Consider the following 20543-nt stretch of genomic DNA (forward strand, 5'->3'; position numbering starts at 1 on the left):
CATAAAAGAAAACTTGGTAAATTTGATAAACTGTTCTTAATTTAATACTATCATAAGTCACTATAAAGACAGTAAAAAAAAAAAAAAAAACAAGTCACAAGGTGGGAGAGGATAATTGTAAAATATATACTTACCAAAGAATATTTTAAAGTCAATCAGGAAAAGGAAGAAAACACTCACTGACCAAAAGATGTGGACAGATATTTCAAAGAACAGGATGTATGAAAGGTGAATAAATAAATGAAAAGATTCTTAGCTCATTTAGCAATTAGGAAACTATAAATAGGAACCCACTGAGACAGCACTTTTTAACTACTCGACAGCAAACTTAAGTCCAACAGTGTGAAGGTGTGAAGAAGACATTTAATAATGGAAAATATTAAATATTGCTTAAATAATGCTGTATACATAAGCAGACACAACTATTTTGAAAAACAATTTGACATTGTCTGGTAGAATTCAACCGTCATTTATCCCTTTTTCCAAGTTTTATTCTTTAGTTTGTGCTCTAGAAAAATATACATTTTAGAGTACACATACCATAATGTTTGTAGTATAATTATAATAACAAAAGCAAGCAAACAAAACTGGAAACAACCCCAGTATCCTCATAGAGAAGAATGGAAAAACAAGTTTTATAATGTTCACACAGTAGTCCATTAAACTACAATAAAAATGTGTGAACATACCTCTAGATTACAACTCAGAGAAATCTTAGAAATGTATTATTATAGAAATCTTAGAAATGTATTATAATATTAATTTTTTAAAAAAGAGAAGCTTAAATGTCGTAGGATATAATATGTATGAAGTCCCAAACAAATTAAACTAACCATACATTGTTTAAGGAAGCAAACATATGTCATGTGACCATTCCCAAACAAACAAATCAGGAGTGATATATCAAATACACAATAGTGAGTTCTTTGGTGAGGGGATAGAAAGCTGGGGAAGAGAAGGTATACACAAATGTTAAGACATTCTTGTTCTTAATATAAGTAGTGGGTTCACATGTGTACATTTTGGTGTGTTTTTTATGTGTTACAAATATTCTATTTTGTTATCAACCATTGCAAAGCTTTTTTAAAAAGTATTTATTTTTTAGTTGTAGTTGGACACAATACCTTTATTTTATTTATTGTTACGTGGTACTGAGGATCAAACCCAGGGCCTTGAATGTGATAGGCGAGCCCTCTACCGCTGAGCCACAACCCCAGCCCTGTTGCATATCTTTTAAATTTCTATTTTTAGAGCTCTGATATGTTCCTCAGTCTTTCTTATCCACACCTATAAAGTCAGTCTTACCCAGAGATATGAAAGACATCTTGGAAATCATGTGATCCAACCTCCCTCCTGTACATGAGGAAACTAAGGCCTTGAGAGAAGGTTTGCTCAGGATCACACAGATAATTGGCATTTGGTCTACTGATGGCTTTCTCTTGGGGTAATTTGTTGCACTGAGATATTAGACTGTGAGAGTAGGCATTGAGTTTCAACACCAAATCAGCCACTTAACTATTTAAGGGATATTAGCCAAGTTACTTGCCTTTCTGATTCTCCAGTTTACTCATTTGTCAAAGAAACCAAAGGATAATTTTCTTTTTGTGTTGTAAACAATGAGTAAGAGATACATATATGAAGAACCTAGCACAATGCATACAAAGAGGCACTAATCAAAATATAGTTGTTATACAATTATTATTTGCATTGTAGTAGAATGATTTAAAACCTGGGAAATTAAAGAAAACTTGTCATTACTACAGGAAAACAAATTCTGATGATGAGGTGTCTTCTATTACCTGTGTCCTCATATTGTAACACCAATATGTTAAATTAGCACAATGTTAAAAGCAAAACACACACTGTCCTTCCCTAGGTATTAGAATTCCTCAAGAGACACACATATATATAATCAGTATAATTGCAGTTCTTTTATGAAAAGTGATGTGGTTTTATTTTTCAAAAAAATTTAGGTGAAATTGTTTAAATCTTGGTTTCAATATTGTGAACTGAAACTTTTCTGCTTTTGTTTATAGGATTAAAAGTTGTTGACTTATTTTCTTTCATTTCCTAACCTTGCCTTAAAATTTCTCTAAATTTGTTACTGTAATATATGCCTATTTATTCCGAACAATTTAAATGGTACAGAAGGGTAAAGTGAGTCTCCTTCTGTTTACCTTCCCCACTACCTCTTATACAACCCTCTTCAGAGAAACCACTGTTTCTCCATTTTGGGGATATACCTAATCTAGGTTATTATGAGTTACTAAAACCCCTTATTAATTTATAAGTAAAAATGGAACTTCTAAATTCTACTTTAAAATAAAATGAGGTTTAGCAATAAAAATATAAGAACAAATAGGCAAGAAAAGAAACAAAAGTAAAATTGGACAGGAAGAAATAAAATATCTTTGTTTACAGATGAGATGGTTTATGTAGAAAACTGTAACAATTTTAAAAGAACTGTTAAAACTGATAAATTCAGAGAAGTTTCAGGATACAATATCAAAAACCCAAATCAGTTGCTTATCCATATATTATATAACAACCTAAAAAGTTATAAGAAAATAATTCCATTTATAATAGCACCAAAAATAATAAAATGCTTAGGAATAAACCTAACCAAGTAGGTGAAAGACTCATACCCTGAAAACTACAAAATATTGCTGAAAAAAATGAAAGAAGATAGAAATAAATTGAAAGACAACCCATGTTCATGAATTAGAAGAGGGTCTTAATTTTAGGGTATTGCTACTATCCAAAGTAATCTACTGATTCAATGCAACCCTTTCAGAATTCTAATGACATTTTTTTGCAGAAATAGGAAAATTTATTCTAAAGTTCATGGAATCTCAAGACATCCTCAAATAGTTAAAATTGTGAAAAAAGAAAAACAAACGCATAAGACTTGCACTTCCTGATTTTTGAAACATATTACAAAGCTATAGCAATCAAAACAGTGTGGAACTGGTTATGGAGACAAATACACCAATATCCCAGAAATAAACTCTACAGAGTATAATGGTCAAATGTTTTTTAACAAAGGTACCAATACTACTCAATGGAGGAAGCATAGTCTCTTTCACATATGGCGTTGGAAAACTTGATACTCATATGGAAAAGAATGAAGTTGGATACTTATACATATGTTAGTGCTCTCCAGAAAAACAGAATCAGTATGTTATAGTGTGTGTGTGTATGTCTGTATAAAGGGATGTATCTGTATACACAGGTGTTATTTATATGCATGTGAATCTACGTATCTACAATCTACAATTGTAGAGACTGAAAAGTCCCATGATCTGCTGTCTGCAAGCTGGAGAACCAGGAAAGTCAGTAGTATAATTCAGTCTGAGTCTGAAAACCTAAGTACCAAAGGGCTGCTGGTGTGAGTTCTAAAGTTGTAAGATCAAAGAACTAGGAACACTCTCGTCTCAGGATGAGAAAATGGATATCTGAGCTCAAGAAAAGAGAGAATGTGCCCTTCCTCTGGCTTTTTGTTCTATTTGTGTCCTTGACAATGGATTGAATGATGCCTGTGTACATTTTACAATATTTACTCAGTCCACTGATTCACATTCTGGAATCACCTTCACAGACATACCCAGAAATATTTTACCAGCTATTCGGTCATTCCTTAGTCCAAACAAGTTCATACAAAATTAACTATCACACACTGTATACAAAAATTAATTCAACCTTAGTTAAAGGCATAAAACTCTTAGAAAAAAACAAGGGGAAAACATCATGACACTGACTTTGGCAATGATTTCTTGGATACGATATCAACTTGATAAATAAGAAAAGGAGAAAATAGACGAGTAAATACCCATCCCTTTAACATGTTATGTCTTTACTATGGGATAATATATAGTAGTCAAAAGGATGAAAGACATCTATTCAGGAGTACTGTGTTAGGATATAATATTATATAAAGGAATCAAGTGGCAGAAATAATGTGCATCATGCAATTCCATTTTGTAAAAAAGGACGAACCCAGATTATATATGGGTTTTTCATGGAACTTCATTGAAAAAATATGAAAGGAAACTAAACTGTTAATGTTGATTATCTCTGTGAGGTTGGAGAGAGCAAGATTTTCAAGTGAAAGATGATTGTAAAATTTTCAACCTATATGCATTGCATTGTTTTAATTTCTGACTACTTAATTAAATATTGCATATATAGTTTTTTAAAATTAAGAATGAACCAACAATTATCTAGCAGTGTCTTAAGTTTTTTAATTTTATAGATTCAGCAATATTAAAAAGTGATAGAAAAGCATATGTAACAAAAGCAAAAAATAAATGAGGCTATATCAAATCTTGAAAACTTTTGTGCATCAAAAGACACAATCAATAGAATGGAAAGTGAACCCATGAATTGGAGAAAATATTTACTAGTCAACATCTGGTAAGGGATTAATATCCAGAATAAATAAAGAACTGTAACTCAACAAAAAATCCAATAACATGATTAAGAATTAGTCCAAGGATTTCCGGTTTCTTCATATGTGATATACAAATGCTCAACAAACATATGAAAAGATGCTTAGCATCACTAATCATTACATAAATGAAAATTAAAACTGTAATGAATTTTCATCTCATACTCATTATGATAACTTCTATCAGAAATTCATAGTAACCCATATTGGTGAGATATGGAGAAATGAACTCTTGTGCACTATTGGTAGGATGGTAAAATGGTGTAACTTATGGAAAACAGTATGGAGAGTCCTTTCAAACCTTAGAATCATCATATGATCCAGCAATACTAATTTTGGCATATTTCTGAAAGAATTGAAAGTAGGGTCTTAAAGAGATATTTGCACACCCATGTTCATAGCAGCATTATTCACAGTAGTAAGAGATGGAAGTAAACCAAATGTCCATCATCAGATGAACAGATAAACGTAATGTGGAATTGGGTCAGGGATGTAGCTCAGTGGTAGAGCACTTTGCTTAACATGTGCTGAGGGCCTAAGTTTGATCCCATACACAAAAAATGATATGTTTATACATGGAATATTATTCAACTCTTAAAAAGAAGGAGCTGGATGCAGTGTTGCATGCCTGTAGTCCTCACCAACTTGGGAGGCTGAGGCAGGAGTATCACAAGTTCAAGGCTAGCCTCAGCAAATCAGCAAAGCCCCAAGCAAATTTGTCTCAAAAAGGGCTGGGGATGCAGGAATTAAGATTTATGTTTCTTTTTGCCTTCTTTACTGCTTTCTACCGAGAAGATAGACATGAGAATTTGATTTATTTAAAGGCTAAATCAGGAGTTGTAGGTGGAATTCATGGAGCATTTTGGAAGATTTTATACTAAGGCCAAATATAAGACTTCATGTTTGTCCTTACTTTACTATTTTCTCCTAAAAAGATAATAAACATTGTTGGAAATCCTAACCTTATTGGGGAGCTAAGATGCATATTATTTTATTTTTGAAAAATCATTAATGACAGGTAATTTATAGGTGTTTTTGAATTCTGTCACTTTACATTTAAACGTGATTGTAGGATATTAACATCAAAGTATTTCTTGTTAATCTCATAAAAGTCCTCATTTTCTTTCTTTTCAGGTTATTCTGGACTTTATGAAGCCATTGAAAATTGGGATTTCAACAAAATTGAAAAGTTAGAAATGTACAGAACACTTTTAAGACGTTTGCAACCAGAATTTAAAAACAGAATTGTTCCTTTAGAAATCCTTCCTGAACTAGCTGAATGTTTAATTAGTCAGGAATGTGAAGAAATTAGACAGGTAAGTTAACATAAAATACTAGATTTGGAGGAAATAGAATATGGGATGTATCTTTTGTTTTCTATACTATTTTAAACCTAAGAAAGATAATTGAAACTAAAAAAAAAATCCTCATGTCTAAGGTATTATTTCCTAGAATAGTACTTTTAATGTGAATTGAGTAATTTTTATGTCAAAGTTTTAAAGTTTGACCTATTTTCAGTTAAAATTACCTCATTACTTTTCTGAATAATGTTTAATGCAAATTTAAATAAAACTGAACTGTTCAGCAAATGAAAAAGGCTATAGACTAGGAGTTAAGAATTTAGGCTCTGGACATAAATAAATTTTATTAAATTTCTAGCGTAACTGTATCTAGCAGTGTGATCCTGGGCAATTTATTTAGCTTCTGTAAACATCTGTGTCTTCATGAATAAAGTGGGAACAATTATAGTACCTAAATAATATGGTATTTTTATAAGGGTTAAATGAGATAGTATATGTAAAGTGTTGATAGAAGCCTGACACATAGTGTATGTGCAATAAATTTTAGTTACTATGATTAACAATAAAGTCATGTAAATCCCTCTACCCTGAAGAAAACCACTTGTTAATATTATGATCTTCCTAATATCTATTTATGCCAGTCTATCTCAGAGGAGATGGGAAATCTTGGTTTGAAATGATGATATCATGTTTAAAGGACAAGAATGAAGGAAAGAATATCTTAAGTGATAGTACTGAATGGAGTAAAAATGGCAATAACGAACACCCATAGGTCCTCAATTTGCAATGACTTTTAAATCAGATAATACTTGAAAACTCATAAATGGAAAACATTTTTGAAATAATCAATAAACTGTATTCTCCTTGCTTAGATTTGTTACAACAAGGGGATGATAGCAGGTTCAGAGAAACTGATCGAATGCCTTCTGAAATCAGACAAGGAGAACTGGCCCAAGGTTTTGAAACTTGCTTTGGAGAAGGAACAGAACAACCTCAGTGAAATGTGGCTGGTAGAGAAAGGTAGGGCGTGCCAAGAACAACTCGGAAAGGGAAGAGGGAAGGTTCAGAAACTGTGCCCCCTCACGACTCAACTTGGGACTTCCCTTATTGCCACCTGTTTTTACTTACTCTCACAGACACTTTTCCCTTCAGATACCTAAGGCTATATCTCTACTAAGAGGCCAGCATGATGCTGAGTTCTGGGAGGGAGGTAGCTACTTGCCTATGGATCTGATTTGTTTGTATGTAACTCCTCAACATGGAACAGAAAAAACTGCTGTCATCCAGAATTAGCCCATCAGGTCCAAAGAATTTGGTGCAGGCAGGTTCTGAGCTTCCAGTTTAGGTTATCAGAGAAATAGCTTGTGTACTCTTGAGTTGAAGGTTCAAACTCCAGGACTTACTTCTTTTTAGAGTAGAATCATGATAGACACTGCCTGGTTCTCTCACCTGGCAGCCATCTAGAAGTGAACAAAACGTGTGAATGAAGAAAGAATCTGCTGCAATTGTCTGTGCCATCATTTGGCTTCTTGAGACTGACATCTCCGAGCCTTGCCTTACAGGCTGAGTTTGGTAAACATCTGAGTGTCTAGTCTTGGTTTCAGCTAGACTTCTATTGATTAAAAGTTGTTCGGGAATCTATATAAATACACATCTACTTTCTTGGGTCAGGAATTAGTCAGAGATGGGAGACTTGAATGTATGCTAAGAAGAAGCTTCTCTTCTTTAGTGTACATATGAATTCCTTGGAAGCCTTTTTAAAATGCAGATTCTAATTCAGTAGGGGCTTAAGATTTGCATTTCTAACAAGCTTCCAGAGTTACTGGTTCCATGTTTTATACCTTGAATAATTAGTTCTTTGAAAAAAAAGTTTTTTGTGTGGTGCAGAGGATTGAACCCAGGCCCTTGTGCATGTCAGTCAAGCATTCTACCAACTGAGCTATATCCCCAGCCCTACAATAATTAGTTCTAAATGACTTTGGAGTTCAAACATCAAATGGAGACTTCACACTCAAGATGATTCTCTTAGTTGTTTTGAGAAGTGAAGGGATGTGGTTGTGGGAAATTAATGGAAGTTTAAAATTTTATCAAAACTATAATCAGATTACGTCAAGATTCTAAATTCTTCCTTTGTCTATTCACACAGGTGAAAAAGATATTGAAAATAAAGATCTGGAGGATGATGAAATGGAAACTTCTGAAATACACATTTTCTTCCAGGAAGATCCAGAATACCAGAATCTTAGTCAGAATTCCCAGGCACCCTCAGGTACTGGCATTGCTTGTTCTTTTTCATAATGGGGTTCTTCAGGTATTTGTGGGGGGATATATTTTGCACTGCCAGAAGTCACAGCCTTGTGATTTTTTTTTTTAAGGAAGGTTAAGAAAGAAAAGATAATTTAAGTTAAAGTAGATACTTTATGGTTAGAATTGTCATTTTTCTGTGATTGCTTCTTCTGCTTTTAGCTTATCTTTTCTTTTCTTCATTCTTGTTTTATCACCAAGAAATTATTGTGGCTACATTGAATTATGGCTACATTGAAAAGGCAAACAGAGTCCTCTCAGAACCTCAGTGTCTGAGAAATCCAACATCGGCCTTACTTTCTGAAAAAATACTTGTGTTTGTTAGCCACTTGTTCAATTTCCTTTTAAGATCCCAGGGCTGCCATGTCAGCTATGTGCACTGCACAAATGTACCTAACTGAGAACCAGCCTGTAGTATTTGCCAGTGCATGGAGGGATTGTGTCCTCCCAGAGGGCTCCTTGTTCTCAAACATCAGGCAATGTATAAGTACTTATTAATGGTCCTGTAAGGCCCCCTTATGTTTTTTTTTTGTTGTTGTTGTTGTTTTCTATGGACCTGTATTTATTTATTTGTATGGGATGCTGAGAATCGAACCCCGTGCATCACACATGCTAGACAAGTGCTCTACCACTAAGCCACTACCCCAGTCCCCCTTACGTTTCTTGAAATATATTTTCATGACCATTTTATGAAGAGACCAGAAGGTTACATAATATGCCAGAACAAAATTTTATTTATAAAAGGATATAAGGAACGGAATTAGGATTAATAATAAGTAGTGTTTGAAGAAAAAAATGCAAATTTTAGGATAACATGAAAAGAAAATTTGCGTGTTACTTCTGCGACTGAATGATACCAGTTTCTTGTCACTCTGATATAAAATGGATAACCATAAGTTGATTTAAATATTTCTGACATGTAAAGATCCTGATGTGTCATTCAAGTGAAGTTAATTCTCTTAACCTTTTAGAAATTCTCCCTTTTTAAAAAATGGGTAAATTAGACTCTTTAGACCAAAGACTTTTCTAGCTCTTAACATGTCATATTCTTACCTGGTATTGAGATAAAATCTCTGAGTATTTTTTAAAACTTCTGGTTGAGTTGAGAGAAAATATCATTTGAGAGTCTGAAAAATTACAAAGCATGATTATTCCCCAAGAAGAAATTGTTTTGAGAATCTGTATTAAGTTTGTTTTCCTTTAACCATCTTGGAGGGCATTTTTGTCTTGTTCCACATAGTGTTGCCTATAACTGGTGGTCGTCTGTCTTGCCCTGAATTAGGCCATTCTTGCTTTGCATTCTCTTTATCAGGATTCTGTATTGTTTAAGAAAGAATTCATTCCAATATTTTCCCCCTTCTTGCCATTGATACTTTGGCATTGAGAGAAAATTCTGCACTTCAAATGATTGGAGAAAGCTAGAATGGTTAATGAGACACGATTCTAAGGAGATTGAGACAGGATACTCAACCAACGCCTTTCTTGCTAGAGTCAGATTCATGTCCATTTGACTACAGCTATTGCCATGATTCCTTAGAGTGGTAACCATTTGGTAATTTTTTTTCCTTTTGTATCATAGAAATGTCTCGAACTAACTTGAAACCAAGAAATTACCAACTAGAGCTTGCTTTGCCTGCTAAGGAAGGAAAAAATACAATAATATGTGCTCCTACTGGTAAGCCAATCGCTATTACTTATACCTCTCTGCTCCCTTTCCCCCTTAAAAAAAATAAGTTTATTTATTTATTTTTAATTTGTTCTACTTAGTTGTACATGATAGCAAAATGCATTTCAATTCATTGTACACAAATGGAGCGCAACATTTCAATTCTCTGGGTGTACCCGGTGTAGAGATGCACTATTTGTGCAATCATACATGTACCTAGGGTAGTGATCTACATCTCCTTCCACCATTTTTCCTGCCCTTATAACCCCTTCCCACCCTCCCCTTCTTTTTTCCCCCTTTTATTGAGTACTGACAATGGGGAAGATTCAGTTTTTTCCATGTTCCATTTGCCTTTGAGAAAACTATCCTATTAATGTAGTCTCACATATTTTAAGGAATTTGAACAATGAAATTGAACAATGAAAGAAAAATGCCCTCTTTTAGTATGCTTTTGATCCTGGTTATTCAAGTGCAGGTAACTTGGGAAGTACTTGATTATTTTTTAGTTATAGCTTAAATTCTGCAGTCGTTCATCCCTCTAAATGATCAGTTTACTTACCTGCCCACTGGTGTTAGGAGAGCCAAAAGAAATACCTTTCCATAGCACTATCTAATACCATGTTACATGTTTTCTTTTTCCTTGTTTATTAAAAGGTTGTGGGAAAACCTTAGTTTCACTTCTTATTTGTGAACATCATCTTAAAAATTTTCCACAAGGACGAAAAGGGAAAGTTGCTTTTTTTGCTAATCATGTCCCTGTGTATGAGCAGCAGAAGTCTGTGTTCTTGAGATATTTCGAAAGGCTTGGGTAGGTATAACAGTCAGTCCAATTTCTTTTTTCTACCTTTATGCAACGAATGTGTTTTCTGTTTTGCTTTTTTAAAGCCACAATTTAAAAAAAATTGTAATAGATTCAGCTTTTATATAATCTAGATGTAATTCAGATTGCTTTTGTTAGATATGCCAGAAATTCTAATCTGATTTGCTCTTACAGGGTGATTAAATTACTTAATTGATAAGTTTGACATTTAAATGGCACATTTGATTTCTTTGATGATTTTATAATTTATTTGACAGTTCCCTTTTAAGTACTCTTTTTTTCTTTTAGTGACTTGAAAAAATAATATATTGTATCAGTTATAATGAGTTTGCGTTGGTCAATCACTTGCTCTGTGTCAGGATATATTCTTTTTGAACTTAGGGAGAACTTCATCAGTTGCTCTTCTGATCTAGTGCTTCATCTTTGTGTTTCCTCATTCACAGGATGGTAATATAGGATTTCTGTCTCTTCCCAGGTACAGTGTTGCAGGCATTTCTGGAGCAACAACTGAAAATGTCCCAGTAGAACAGACTATCAAGAACAATGACATCATCATTTTAACACCCCAGATTATTGTGAACAATCTCAAAAATGGAACTATTCCATCACTGTCTGTCTTTACTTTGATGATATTTGATGAATGCCACAACACCAGTAAACACCACCCATACAATATGATCATGTTCAATTACCTAGATCAGAAACTTGGAGGATCTTCAGACCCACTGCCCCAGGTATCTTCAAAATCAGATGTACTCCTCAGAAAAGCTATTATCTTCCTAAATCCTCCTTTACTTACTTTTTTTTTTTCTTTTGGTACCAGAAATTGAATTCAGGAGTGCTTAACCACTGAGCAACATCCCCAGCCCTTTTTTGTATTTTATTTAGGGATAAAGTCTCACTGAGTTGCTCAGGGCCTTGCTAAGTTGTTGAGGCTGGCTTTGAACTCAGTGATTCTCCTGACTCAGCCTCAGTGTCACTAGTATTATAGGTATGTGCCACTGTACCCAGGCCTATTTACTTACTCTTGTGGCTACAATTGAGGTTGTTCCTTTTAGATTCAAAGTTCATATTGTACAACTCATTGATGAATTTTGATTCCTTCATTTATTTATTCACTTAACAATTAGTTGTCCGTTAGTATTGAAAAGGGATTGGTTTCAGGACTTCTGCCTCCCAGATACCAAAATCTAAGGATGCTCAAGTCTCTTACAGGAAATGGCATAGTTTGTGCATATAACCTACATATATCTCCTTATATATATTTTAAATCATCTTTAGATTACTCATAATACCTAATATAATTTAAATACTATGTAAGTTGTTGTTACATTGTATTGTTTAGGGAATAATGACAAGGAAAAAAGTTTGTACATGTTCAGTTCTTATGTAGTTTTTTTCGAATATTTTTGATCCCTGTGGATTGGTTGCACCTGTGGACATGGAGGGCTGACTATATGCATCATGCACCTCTCTTTGCCTTACACTGTTCTCAGCACTGGGGGTGTAAATATGTAAAGAAATAATTCTTGTCCTCAAACACCTGAGTTTTCATGGGGAGACAGATATGTAAGAATTATGTTAAAATTTATCATAATGGTGTGTTGTGGATACAGGTATAAGATACAGCCAGAACAGGAGTGAAAGTACTCCTATGTGTGCTAAAAAAAGTAAGGCAAGACCTGACAGAAGTTGGGTTAATAGGACTTAGAGGCTGAGGCAGGAAAATTGCAAGTTCTGGGATATTTCAGCAACTTAGCAAGATCATCTCAAAATAAAAAAAACAAAAAGGACTGAAGTTGTATCTCTGTGATAAAGGGCTCCTTAGTTCAATCCCCAGTTAAAAAATAAAAAAGGCAGGGGGTGAGGGGGTAGGCAGAAACTAATAGGAGTTTGCCAGGTAGATGGCTGGATGATTTTCATTAAGAGGGTGCTATGTGTCCAGAGGCAGACTTCTGAAAGAACCTGGTGTGCTCCAGAATCTTGAAATTCTTCAGTGATACTTGCGTATAGAGTGTGAGGTAGGGAACAGCAGTAGGCAAGGTGGAATTAAAGAGGGGGAGCAGTGACTGGTAGAGCAAGATGCCTGGAGACACCAGAGGGTATGGGGTTAGTGGGCAAGTGGATGCATTAGTGTGGGAGGAGAGGAATGACATGTTTGATGTCATATGAGAAGGGTCGATTCAGAGAGTTGTTATTACATGGATTAGGAAGCAAAAGAAATCTCTGGTGTATAACTTCTCTTTTGAACATAAGATATGTAGATCATTGCTGAGTATCATTGATATATGAAAGGGAGCGGGAGCTGGGGAGAGTGGAGAGAATTTGAAATCTGAGGGAGAACTGAAAGAGACACTGAAAAATTCCTTGATTGTATGGGGGACTCAACTGTGGTTGGAAACTATGAATTTATGGTATACCAGTCTGCACATATGTCAAGTTCAACAGCCCTAATAATTATCCATCTGGGGAGTGCAGGTTAAAAGAAATTTAGTATGGTGCTCACAGACCAAAACTAGAATCTTTCCATATGAATCACCTTTCTTATAGCCTATTCTTCTAGAATAACTTTGATGTTAATTACATTTCTTGCTGGTTAGATGGTTATTCAATAATTATTGCACAGCTGGTGGAGGGAGGTATCTTACTAAATCTGCACAGATACCACTGCAAATAAATAGCTATGATTTCCCAACTTTGCAGAGAGCTGCAGGTGCTTGTCTAAGGACACACAGTTATTGTGACATGGCTGAGATTGGAATGGATTTGTGTCAATTTCAGTCCTTTTCCTTTTCAGTATGATGTTCTCCACATCATAGGGGACACAAGGCAAAAGAAAACAAAATCCTTGCCCTGAAAGTTTTCCCTGTCTCAGTTTCTAGGCTGCTTAGTGTTTAGCTGAGCTGCGACTCTTGTATTCATGCTTTGCCGATTGGGACCTTTTTATTTGTAATTTCATAGAGAATGTTAGGGGAAAAAGCTAACGTTGGAATGGTCTTACAGGTTGTTGGGCTGACTGCCTCAGTTGGTGTTGGGGATGCCAAAACCACAGATGAAGCCATGCTTTACATCTGCAAACTGTGTGCTTCTCTTGATGCAACAGTGATAGCAACAGTCAGAGACAACTTGGAAGAACTGGAGCAAGTGGTTTATAAGCCCCAGAAATGTAAGTGGTATCCAAGAAAAAGCTCTTGGGAATTTTTAACACTCTCTGCTACCCTTAGTTCAGGGTGATTTACATGAACACTGAACTTTGGCCCTTTATTTGTTTAGGAGAAAATATTTAACCCCAAACCTGGGAAACAGTCACATAACATTTCCAGTCTTTCTTCCTGTGTTGTCTTCCCTCCCAATGGATGAACATTAGAAGTGGCCTATAAGGAGCAAAAATTTCTACTTTGGCTCCATAAAACCCAGATAAAGGTCCTAGCAATGTGAAGGAGATGATGAGAAAAATCTAAGCAGGTAGAAAGCCAAAGGCTGGGCCTAGTCCTTCCCTGTGCTCCATGCCTGAGCCAGGTACTGTGTGGTCATCATCGTTTAAATATATATCTGAGGGCTGGGATTGTAGCTCAATGGTAGAGCACTTGCCTATCATGTGTGAGGCACTGTGTTCCATCCTCAACACCACATAAAAATAAATTAAAAAAAAATAGAAGTATTGTGTCCGTCTATAACTAAAAAAAAAAAAATATGTATCTGATAAATGTAGTTGAAATTACCTGAATTCACCTTCTTTGTCCTCAAAAGATCAGAATATTATCTTTAAAATAAGATTGACTTGCAAATGTTTGTTGTTTATTGACTTTATTATTATACTAATCCTGCAAGGGCAAGAGAGATTCAGGAGATACACCCTTGCTCTCTGAGCAGCACAGGACTGTATGAGTCTAAGGCAAAACAAATACTTATGTGATGGGGGGACACGACACGGGTAAGTTCCTGATGGGGAACAATCTGTAAGGAATGGAGAGGAGGTACCCAACGTTTTAACATCACGTATAAATTTCTTTGTAATCTGGTCCCTCCAGCCTTCTGAGCCTCCTCTCTTCCCAAATCCTATAAACCCAACCATGTTGCATTCCTCTGGGTTCCCACACGTGCCATGAGCTTTCTCTCTTTGAGCTCTTGCCCATGCTGTCCTTTCCCCATGACTACTCTTGCTCCTTTCTTTCTTCCCATAGTTATTCAACAACTCTGCCTCCCCCCAAAACATTAGATATTCTTGCCCTGTACTCCATGGTACCTTGCCCCTACTTAGGTTACAGAACTCTCCTATGAATGCAGCCCTCTATGGAGCATGGGTATGTTCTTTTCAACTCTCTATCACCAGAACATAGCACATGATAGGCAATTAATAAGATTGTGCTGAAAGAATACAACGATGTGTGGACACTCTTGGGGGCTGGGTAGGAAAGGAGAACAGCAAAGCACAGAGACAGGATTCGAGCGTACCACTTGCAGAACAGGAGGGCTTTGGCTTGTCAGAGGTAACAGGGCAGCTGAGTGAGAAACTAAAGCATGGAGAACAAATGTCAGAGTCAGTGTGGTGAGCAATAGGGAGCCAAGTTTTTTGAGCATTTGTTGTACGATTAAGACCATCTGCCAGTGAACTTGGGATCTCTAATTTTCCAGAGGAAGTAAAAGGTTTGAAGATACCCACTTTGAACTATGATTTGTTCTTCCCTAAAAATACTTACTTGCCTTTGATGGTTCTAGTTTCCAGGAAAGTGGAATCACGGACTACCAACAAATTTAAATTCATCGTATCTCAGCTGATGAGGGACATAGAGAGTCTGGCAAGGAATATCTGTGCAGAATTTGGTGAGTTCTCTTAACTCTCAGTGAGATAAGTCTCGTATATTGTGTCCCTTCCATTGGAATAGCCATAGAGCGTTCACTAGTGGCTTTTTACTTTCTCTTTCATTTAGACAATGTCAACACCATATTTTTTTAAATTTTAATTTAATTAAATTAATTTATTTATTTTTAGGTGGACACAACATCTTTATTTTATTTTTTTTAATGTGTGCTGAGGATCGAACCCAGTGCCTTACGCATGCCAGGAGAGCGCGCTACCACTTGAGCCACATCCCCAACCCCAGATATGGACTTTCTTAATCATAGGTTATTCAGGAGCCTAATAAGTTCTCCTTTATTCTCTCTTGCCTGTTTTTCTTTTTAAATGTCATGTAAATTGTTTGGACATGCACACCTTGAAAAATACATTTAAATCAGTTCATCAGCTTTCTTGACCTTCCAAATTAGCTTTCCATACTGACTTTCCTAGGAACTCAAGAGTCAAGTAATGGAAATCTGATGCAAATAGTTGTCATGGGGTGAGAAGTCTCACACTGGGCAGCACGGTGTCCTGGACTGGGAAGGGCTTTCTGAGAACCTAATGGCTGAGAAAATTCTTGAGGAAGTCAATCATGTCAAGGAGAGAAGCAAGTGAGGTTGGAAGGATAGCAGGCAAGGAAGGAAGAAGGAACACAATGAATTCTAGGAGCTTTTTGCTTTTACCTTTCCTTTTCTTACCAAGCTTAACTTAGGACCCATTCTAATAGCCTTATGGCAATTTTCCCACCTTCACTGTCTCTTCCATTTCATGTTCCATTCATTGGTTAGTCTTCTTGACATACCAAGTTTATGTTCATATAGCCTTTTGCCTAGGAAATAATTGTTGAACTCTAATGTGCATGGACAGTCTGCTTCCCTTTATCTTTACAGTTCCAACTTGGATTTAGCAGTTGCTTGAACATGTTCATTCATTCTTTCAGTGCCAAGCAATGTGCTAGGGAATATAGCGTGAAATCCTGAGGTGTAGCTTCTGTCCTCATGAAATTTCCAATCTAAGGGTAAAGTCAAAATTATGTAGTGAAGCTTCTGGGTTGGCTGGGTGCTGATCATCAGCTATGTTTCAGGCAAAGGGAACTCAATCTGCAAAGGTCAGCAGACTAGAGAAAGTATGGGGAATTCCATTAGTCTTATAAAGTGAAAGAAGGGAAGTGGAGTGGCTAGAGGTGAAAATTAAAAGTAGGCCAAGGCCAGACACCAGAGAACCCTGTTCACCCTTTGTGAGTAGAGGCACTAGCCTGTTTTTACTATAATGAAATATCTGTGACTGGGTAACTGATAAAGAAAAGAAACTTATTTAGCTCATTGTTTTGGAGGCTAAAAGCCTAAACAAAATGGCACAGGCTCTGGTGAAGGTCTCATGGTGGATGGCATTGGTGCAGGAGTACATGTGAGAGAATGAGATCCCATCTCCAGACAGGAAGCCAGAGTGGAGCCAGGGAGGGGCTTCTTCTTTTGTAACAACCCTCTCACAAGGAACTACTTTAGTCCCTTCTAAGGGCAGTGCTTCCTCCTAGGCCCCTTCTCTTAACATGGCCACACTGGGACTGATCTTTAAATGCATGAGCCTTTTGATAGACGCTTAGCCATATCTAAACCATAGCAGCAGAGTAGGAGTTTGGCTTCAGGAATCCATTAGAGGCGTTTATGCAGTTGGGTAGCATGGTTTCTCACTTGAAAATCTGTAAACTCCCTCTATTTTCTGGGTGGGGAAAGAATTGAGGAAACAAGGGAAGAGGTGGGGAGAGCAATTCAAGGTCATCTGGGAGCAAGGTGACATGGTGAAGTGGCAGAGGGAGGGAGAGATGGGGTGGAGTCACATGATTTTGTACTTTCTTATCCCTCTAACCCCTGGTACATTGCCTTCACCCTTTCCTTTGTATCCTTTCAATTGGTCATTTCCAAATTGCTTAAGTTGTTTTTACACCTATCCAATTCAGTAAATACTTGGTGATTCATCTAGTTTCTGTTGGCCACCTTGTTTGTCACTGGGGCTAGGAAAGAGGCATGTTACATGTTAGGGCAGTCTCCTTTGTTCCTCTTTCTAAAAATGAATGGACGAGGGGAATTTTAATGTACTGTGCTCATCTGGAGGAGCCCCAGAGAACTGATATGTTTCAGGCAAAGGGAACTCAATCTGCAAGACCAAGCCATTTGAAAACAGCCCAGGCTTTGCCTTCCTCATCTTTTTATCCTCAGCCCTAAACAGAGCCTGGACCATAGCAGACTCTGTTTTTGAACCAAGGAGTTGAGGCTTAGCTTAGGGGATGAAGGCATACAGAAGCGTCCGTAACATGCATCTCTTGAGTTCCTGTTATGTTTGGCCCTCCTGTTTTGTTTGACTGCTCTCTGGAGATCAGATGGCCTAAGTTCACAGCAAAGCAGAGCAGGCTGTGTTGAGTCCTGAATCTCCTGCTTTTATACACACTCCGGTGAAGCTCTTGAGACCTGTTATTTTTACTCACTGCTTCTTTATTTTTAAAGGCAAAGTCCCCCTCCCACCTCCCAAGTCCATTGTTGTATCTCTGTGATCCTTTAGTTGTCATAGCCAATAGAATTAGGGCATCAGACACTCTGGGTTTGAATTCTGGCCCTCCCCACTCTTTCTATCTGTGGGACTTTGGTAAATTACTTAGCTTTCCTGAACTTCCTATAAACAACTAGAAAGTGTAATCTCTACCTCATGAGTTTGTGAAATTATGAAAGTAAGACCCTGTGATTCTTGGTACATAGTTGAGGACTCAGTAAATAACCATTTGTACACAGAAACACACTGCTTAAGGCTCAGACTGTTGCAGGAGGCATGCCCTGTTTAAAGATAGTAAGAAAGGAAATCAGAGCATGGGGCGTGCTAGAACCTTAAGTGATTGACCATATGGCACAGTGAAAAGCTTTTTTTTCCTCCCCAGGAAACTTATTTCAAACTCAAAATGGGGACTTTGGAACACAGAAGTATGAACAACGTATTGTTGGAGTTCATAAAGCAGGCATGGTGTTTCGACTGCCAGACAAAGAGGAAGAGAGCAGGATTTGCAAAGCACTATTTCTGTATACTTCATACTTGCGGGTATGTTACATCTTTTGAAAGGCTATTTTAGTCATAGCACCCCCTGGGAGCCGCACTGTGGCAGCCGAGAGACTATTAACATTTATCTCATCCTCTCCCCAAGAGCTCATTTAGGAATCTTTGATTTGAAAGGAAAGTTTGGAGCCAGACATGGTGGTGCATGCCTGCAATCCCAGCGACTTGGGAGGCTGAGGCAGGAAGATTGCAAGTTCAAGACTAGCGTCAGCAACTTAGCAAAACCCTAAGTAACTTAGTGAAACCCTTTTATAAATAAAATATAAAAATGGCAGGGGATGTGCTCAGTGGTTAAGTGCCTCTGGGTTCAATCCCTGGTGAGGCATTATTTCTGAAATGATAATAGTGGAGGCAACAGGACTGAAACTTGACCATCATTTCAGCAGTCCCATGTTTGACATGGTTGGGAAAAATTGGGTGATTCTAAGAGGACATTTTCTTGATATGTGACCAGTAGTAGCCATCTTTAAAGCCTATGTGAGTCCCATTGCCTGAACTTGTGATTTCTTGCTTCTGATAAAGTCCCGTGCTCAGAAATCTAGGGTCTCTGGTTAACCCAGGAACAACAGTAATAATCATCACCTTTGCTCATTATGTCACTGAAAATATTTTAAAATGCATTCAGTTAGCATGTGTTTGTAGAATTTTAATTATCTTAATTGAATTGGTATAGTTGGTCAGTAATGTCATTCTGAAAGGTGTATTTATGATTTAGAAATTCAACTTCAGAAAATAAGTTGAATGTTTGAATTATAATGTAGGTGTAGAAGTTGATATTCTTTTGTTATTACTTTTTATGATATGCATTTTTCATGAGTTTCTCTACCTGCCCCCTCTTGCCAAGATGGAATTTTAAAATTGAAAGTGCTTCTAATTACTTAATGTTTCTAGCTAATTGAGATTTTTAAAAACTGTATTTGGCTCAAATTTTGATTATAGAACCATCAGGGAACATTCATCTAAAAAACCCAACTGAAATAGACTTAAAAACGAATTCCTTGTTAAGGGCAGCTAATTGAATTTAAGCCGGGCAAATGTGTTAGACGATGGAAATATATTGAAAATCAGTTTTTATTTTAAACAGAAATATAATGATTCCCTCATTATCAGTGAGGATGCACAAATGAAAGATGCTCTGAATTACTTGAAAGACTTCTTCAACAATGTCCGAACAGCGGGATTTGATGAGACTGAGCAAGATCTTACTCGGAGGTTTGAAGGTGAGGGGTGTTTTCTGAGAAGGAAGCCACCAGAGTCTGGTAATTCTGAGTGGTAACATACAGACATGGTGTTGTATTTAATATACATAAGTTTGGTGGTGCTCAGGCAGTTGTACTGGGTTTAAGAAGATATTATGGGTCTGGGGTGTAGCTCAGTGGTAGAGTGCTTGCCTAGCATGTGTAGGGCAACAGTTCAGTCCCCAGCACTCCAAAACAAAACAGTGGGGACTGGCTTCAGTGAAATCTCATACCTATGGAGAGATTCGGTTGCTTAAACCATTACCTATTTGGAAGAAGGAAAAAAGTAGAATTTGCGAAGTATAATTCTCATAGAGTTGATGACTTTTTTTTTTTTGTTTAACTTTCAGTGATTTTTATAAAAGTTTAAAGAATACAAATAAGTATTCTAATGATCTTTGAAGATTATATGTATATATACCTCTATATGAAGAGGAAATCAAAATGACCCTTAATTCCATTGCCCTCATATTATTACCAAAAATATGGAAACATATTAAGTGAAAAATTTTCTTCCTCTTTCTTTCAAATTTCTTTTCCCAAAGGTAATCATGGTTGTTAATTACCTTGTCCTGTACTGAAGTATTTATTATACATATGTATACCTAGTGGTGTGCTGTGCTGATAAACATTTAACAGTTTTCTGGGAAGAATGTGTGCATATATTATACATAAGTTTGTTATAAATTTTATTGATATAGAAGCTATATAGCATGCAACTTACAAATAATAAATACAATCTCCTTGATTGTAAATTCTACATAGCCAGTTGACTTGTATAAATGGCTTTTAGTGGTTTTGTAGAATCCTGGTACTTATTACCAACTT

General features: G+C 36.4%; 1 protein-coding gene across 4 annotated transcripts in view; it reads left to right on the forward strand.

Moving 5' to 3' along the window:
- Positions 1–20543, forward strand: part of Rigi (RNA sensor RIG-I) — a 57166-nt gene that overhangs the window by 15307 nt on the left and 21316 nt on the right. For all 4 annotated transcript variants that reach the window (XM_058578077.1, XM_046457389.2, XM_046457390.2 and 1 more), the window contains 10 exons: positions 5582–5763; positions 6621–6768; positions 7895–8017; positions 9632–9727; positions 10373–10526; positions 11014–11272; positions 13542–13704; positions 15258–15362; positions 18305–18462; positions 19562–19697. In XM_058578077.1, the coding sequence (XP_058434060.1) occupies positions 5582–5763; positions 6621–6768; positions 7895–8017; positions 9632–9727; positions 10373–10526; positions 11014–11272; positions 13542–13704; positions 15258–15362; positions 18305–18462; positions 19562–19697 (1524 nt within the window). The remainder of the gene's footprint in view (positions 1–5581; positions 5764–6620; positions 6769–7894; positions 8018–9631; positions 9728–10372; positions 10527–11013; positions 11273–13541; positions 13705–15257; positions 15363–18304; positions 18463–19561; positions 19698–20543) is intronic.

Source organism: Marmota monax, unplaced genomic scaffold (assembly GCF_021218885.2).
Source record: "Marmota monax isolate L192 unplaced genomic scaffold, Marmota_monax_Labrador192_F-V1.1 WCK01_AAM20220418_F8-fsc00069, whole genome shotgun sequence".
NCBI classification, from domain to species: Eukaryota; Metazoa; Chordata; class Mammalia; order Rodentia; family Sciuridae; genus Marmota; species Marmota monax.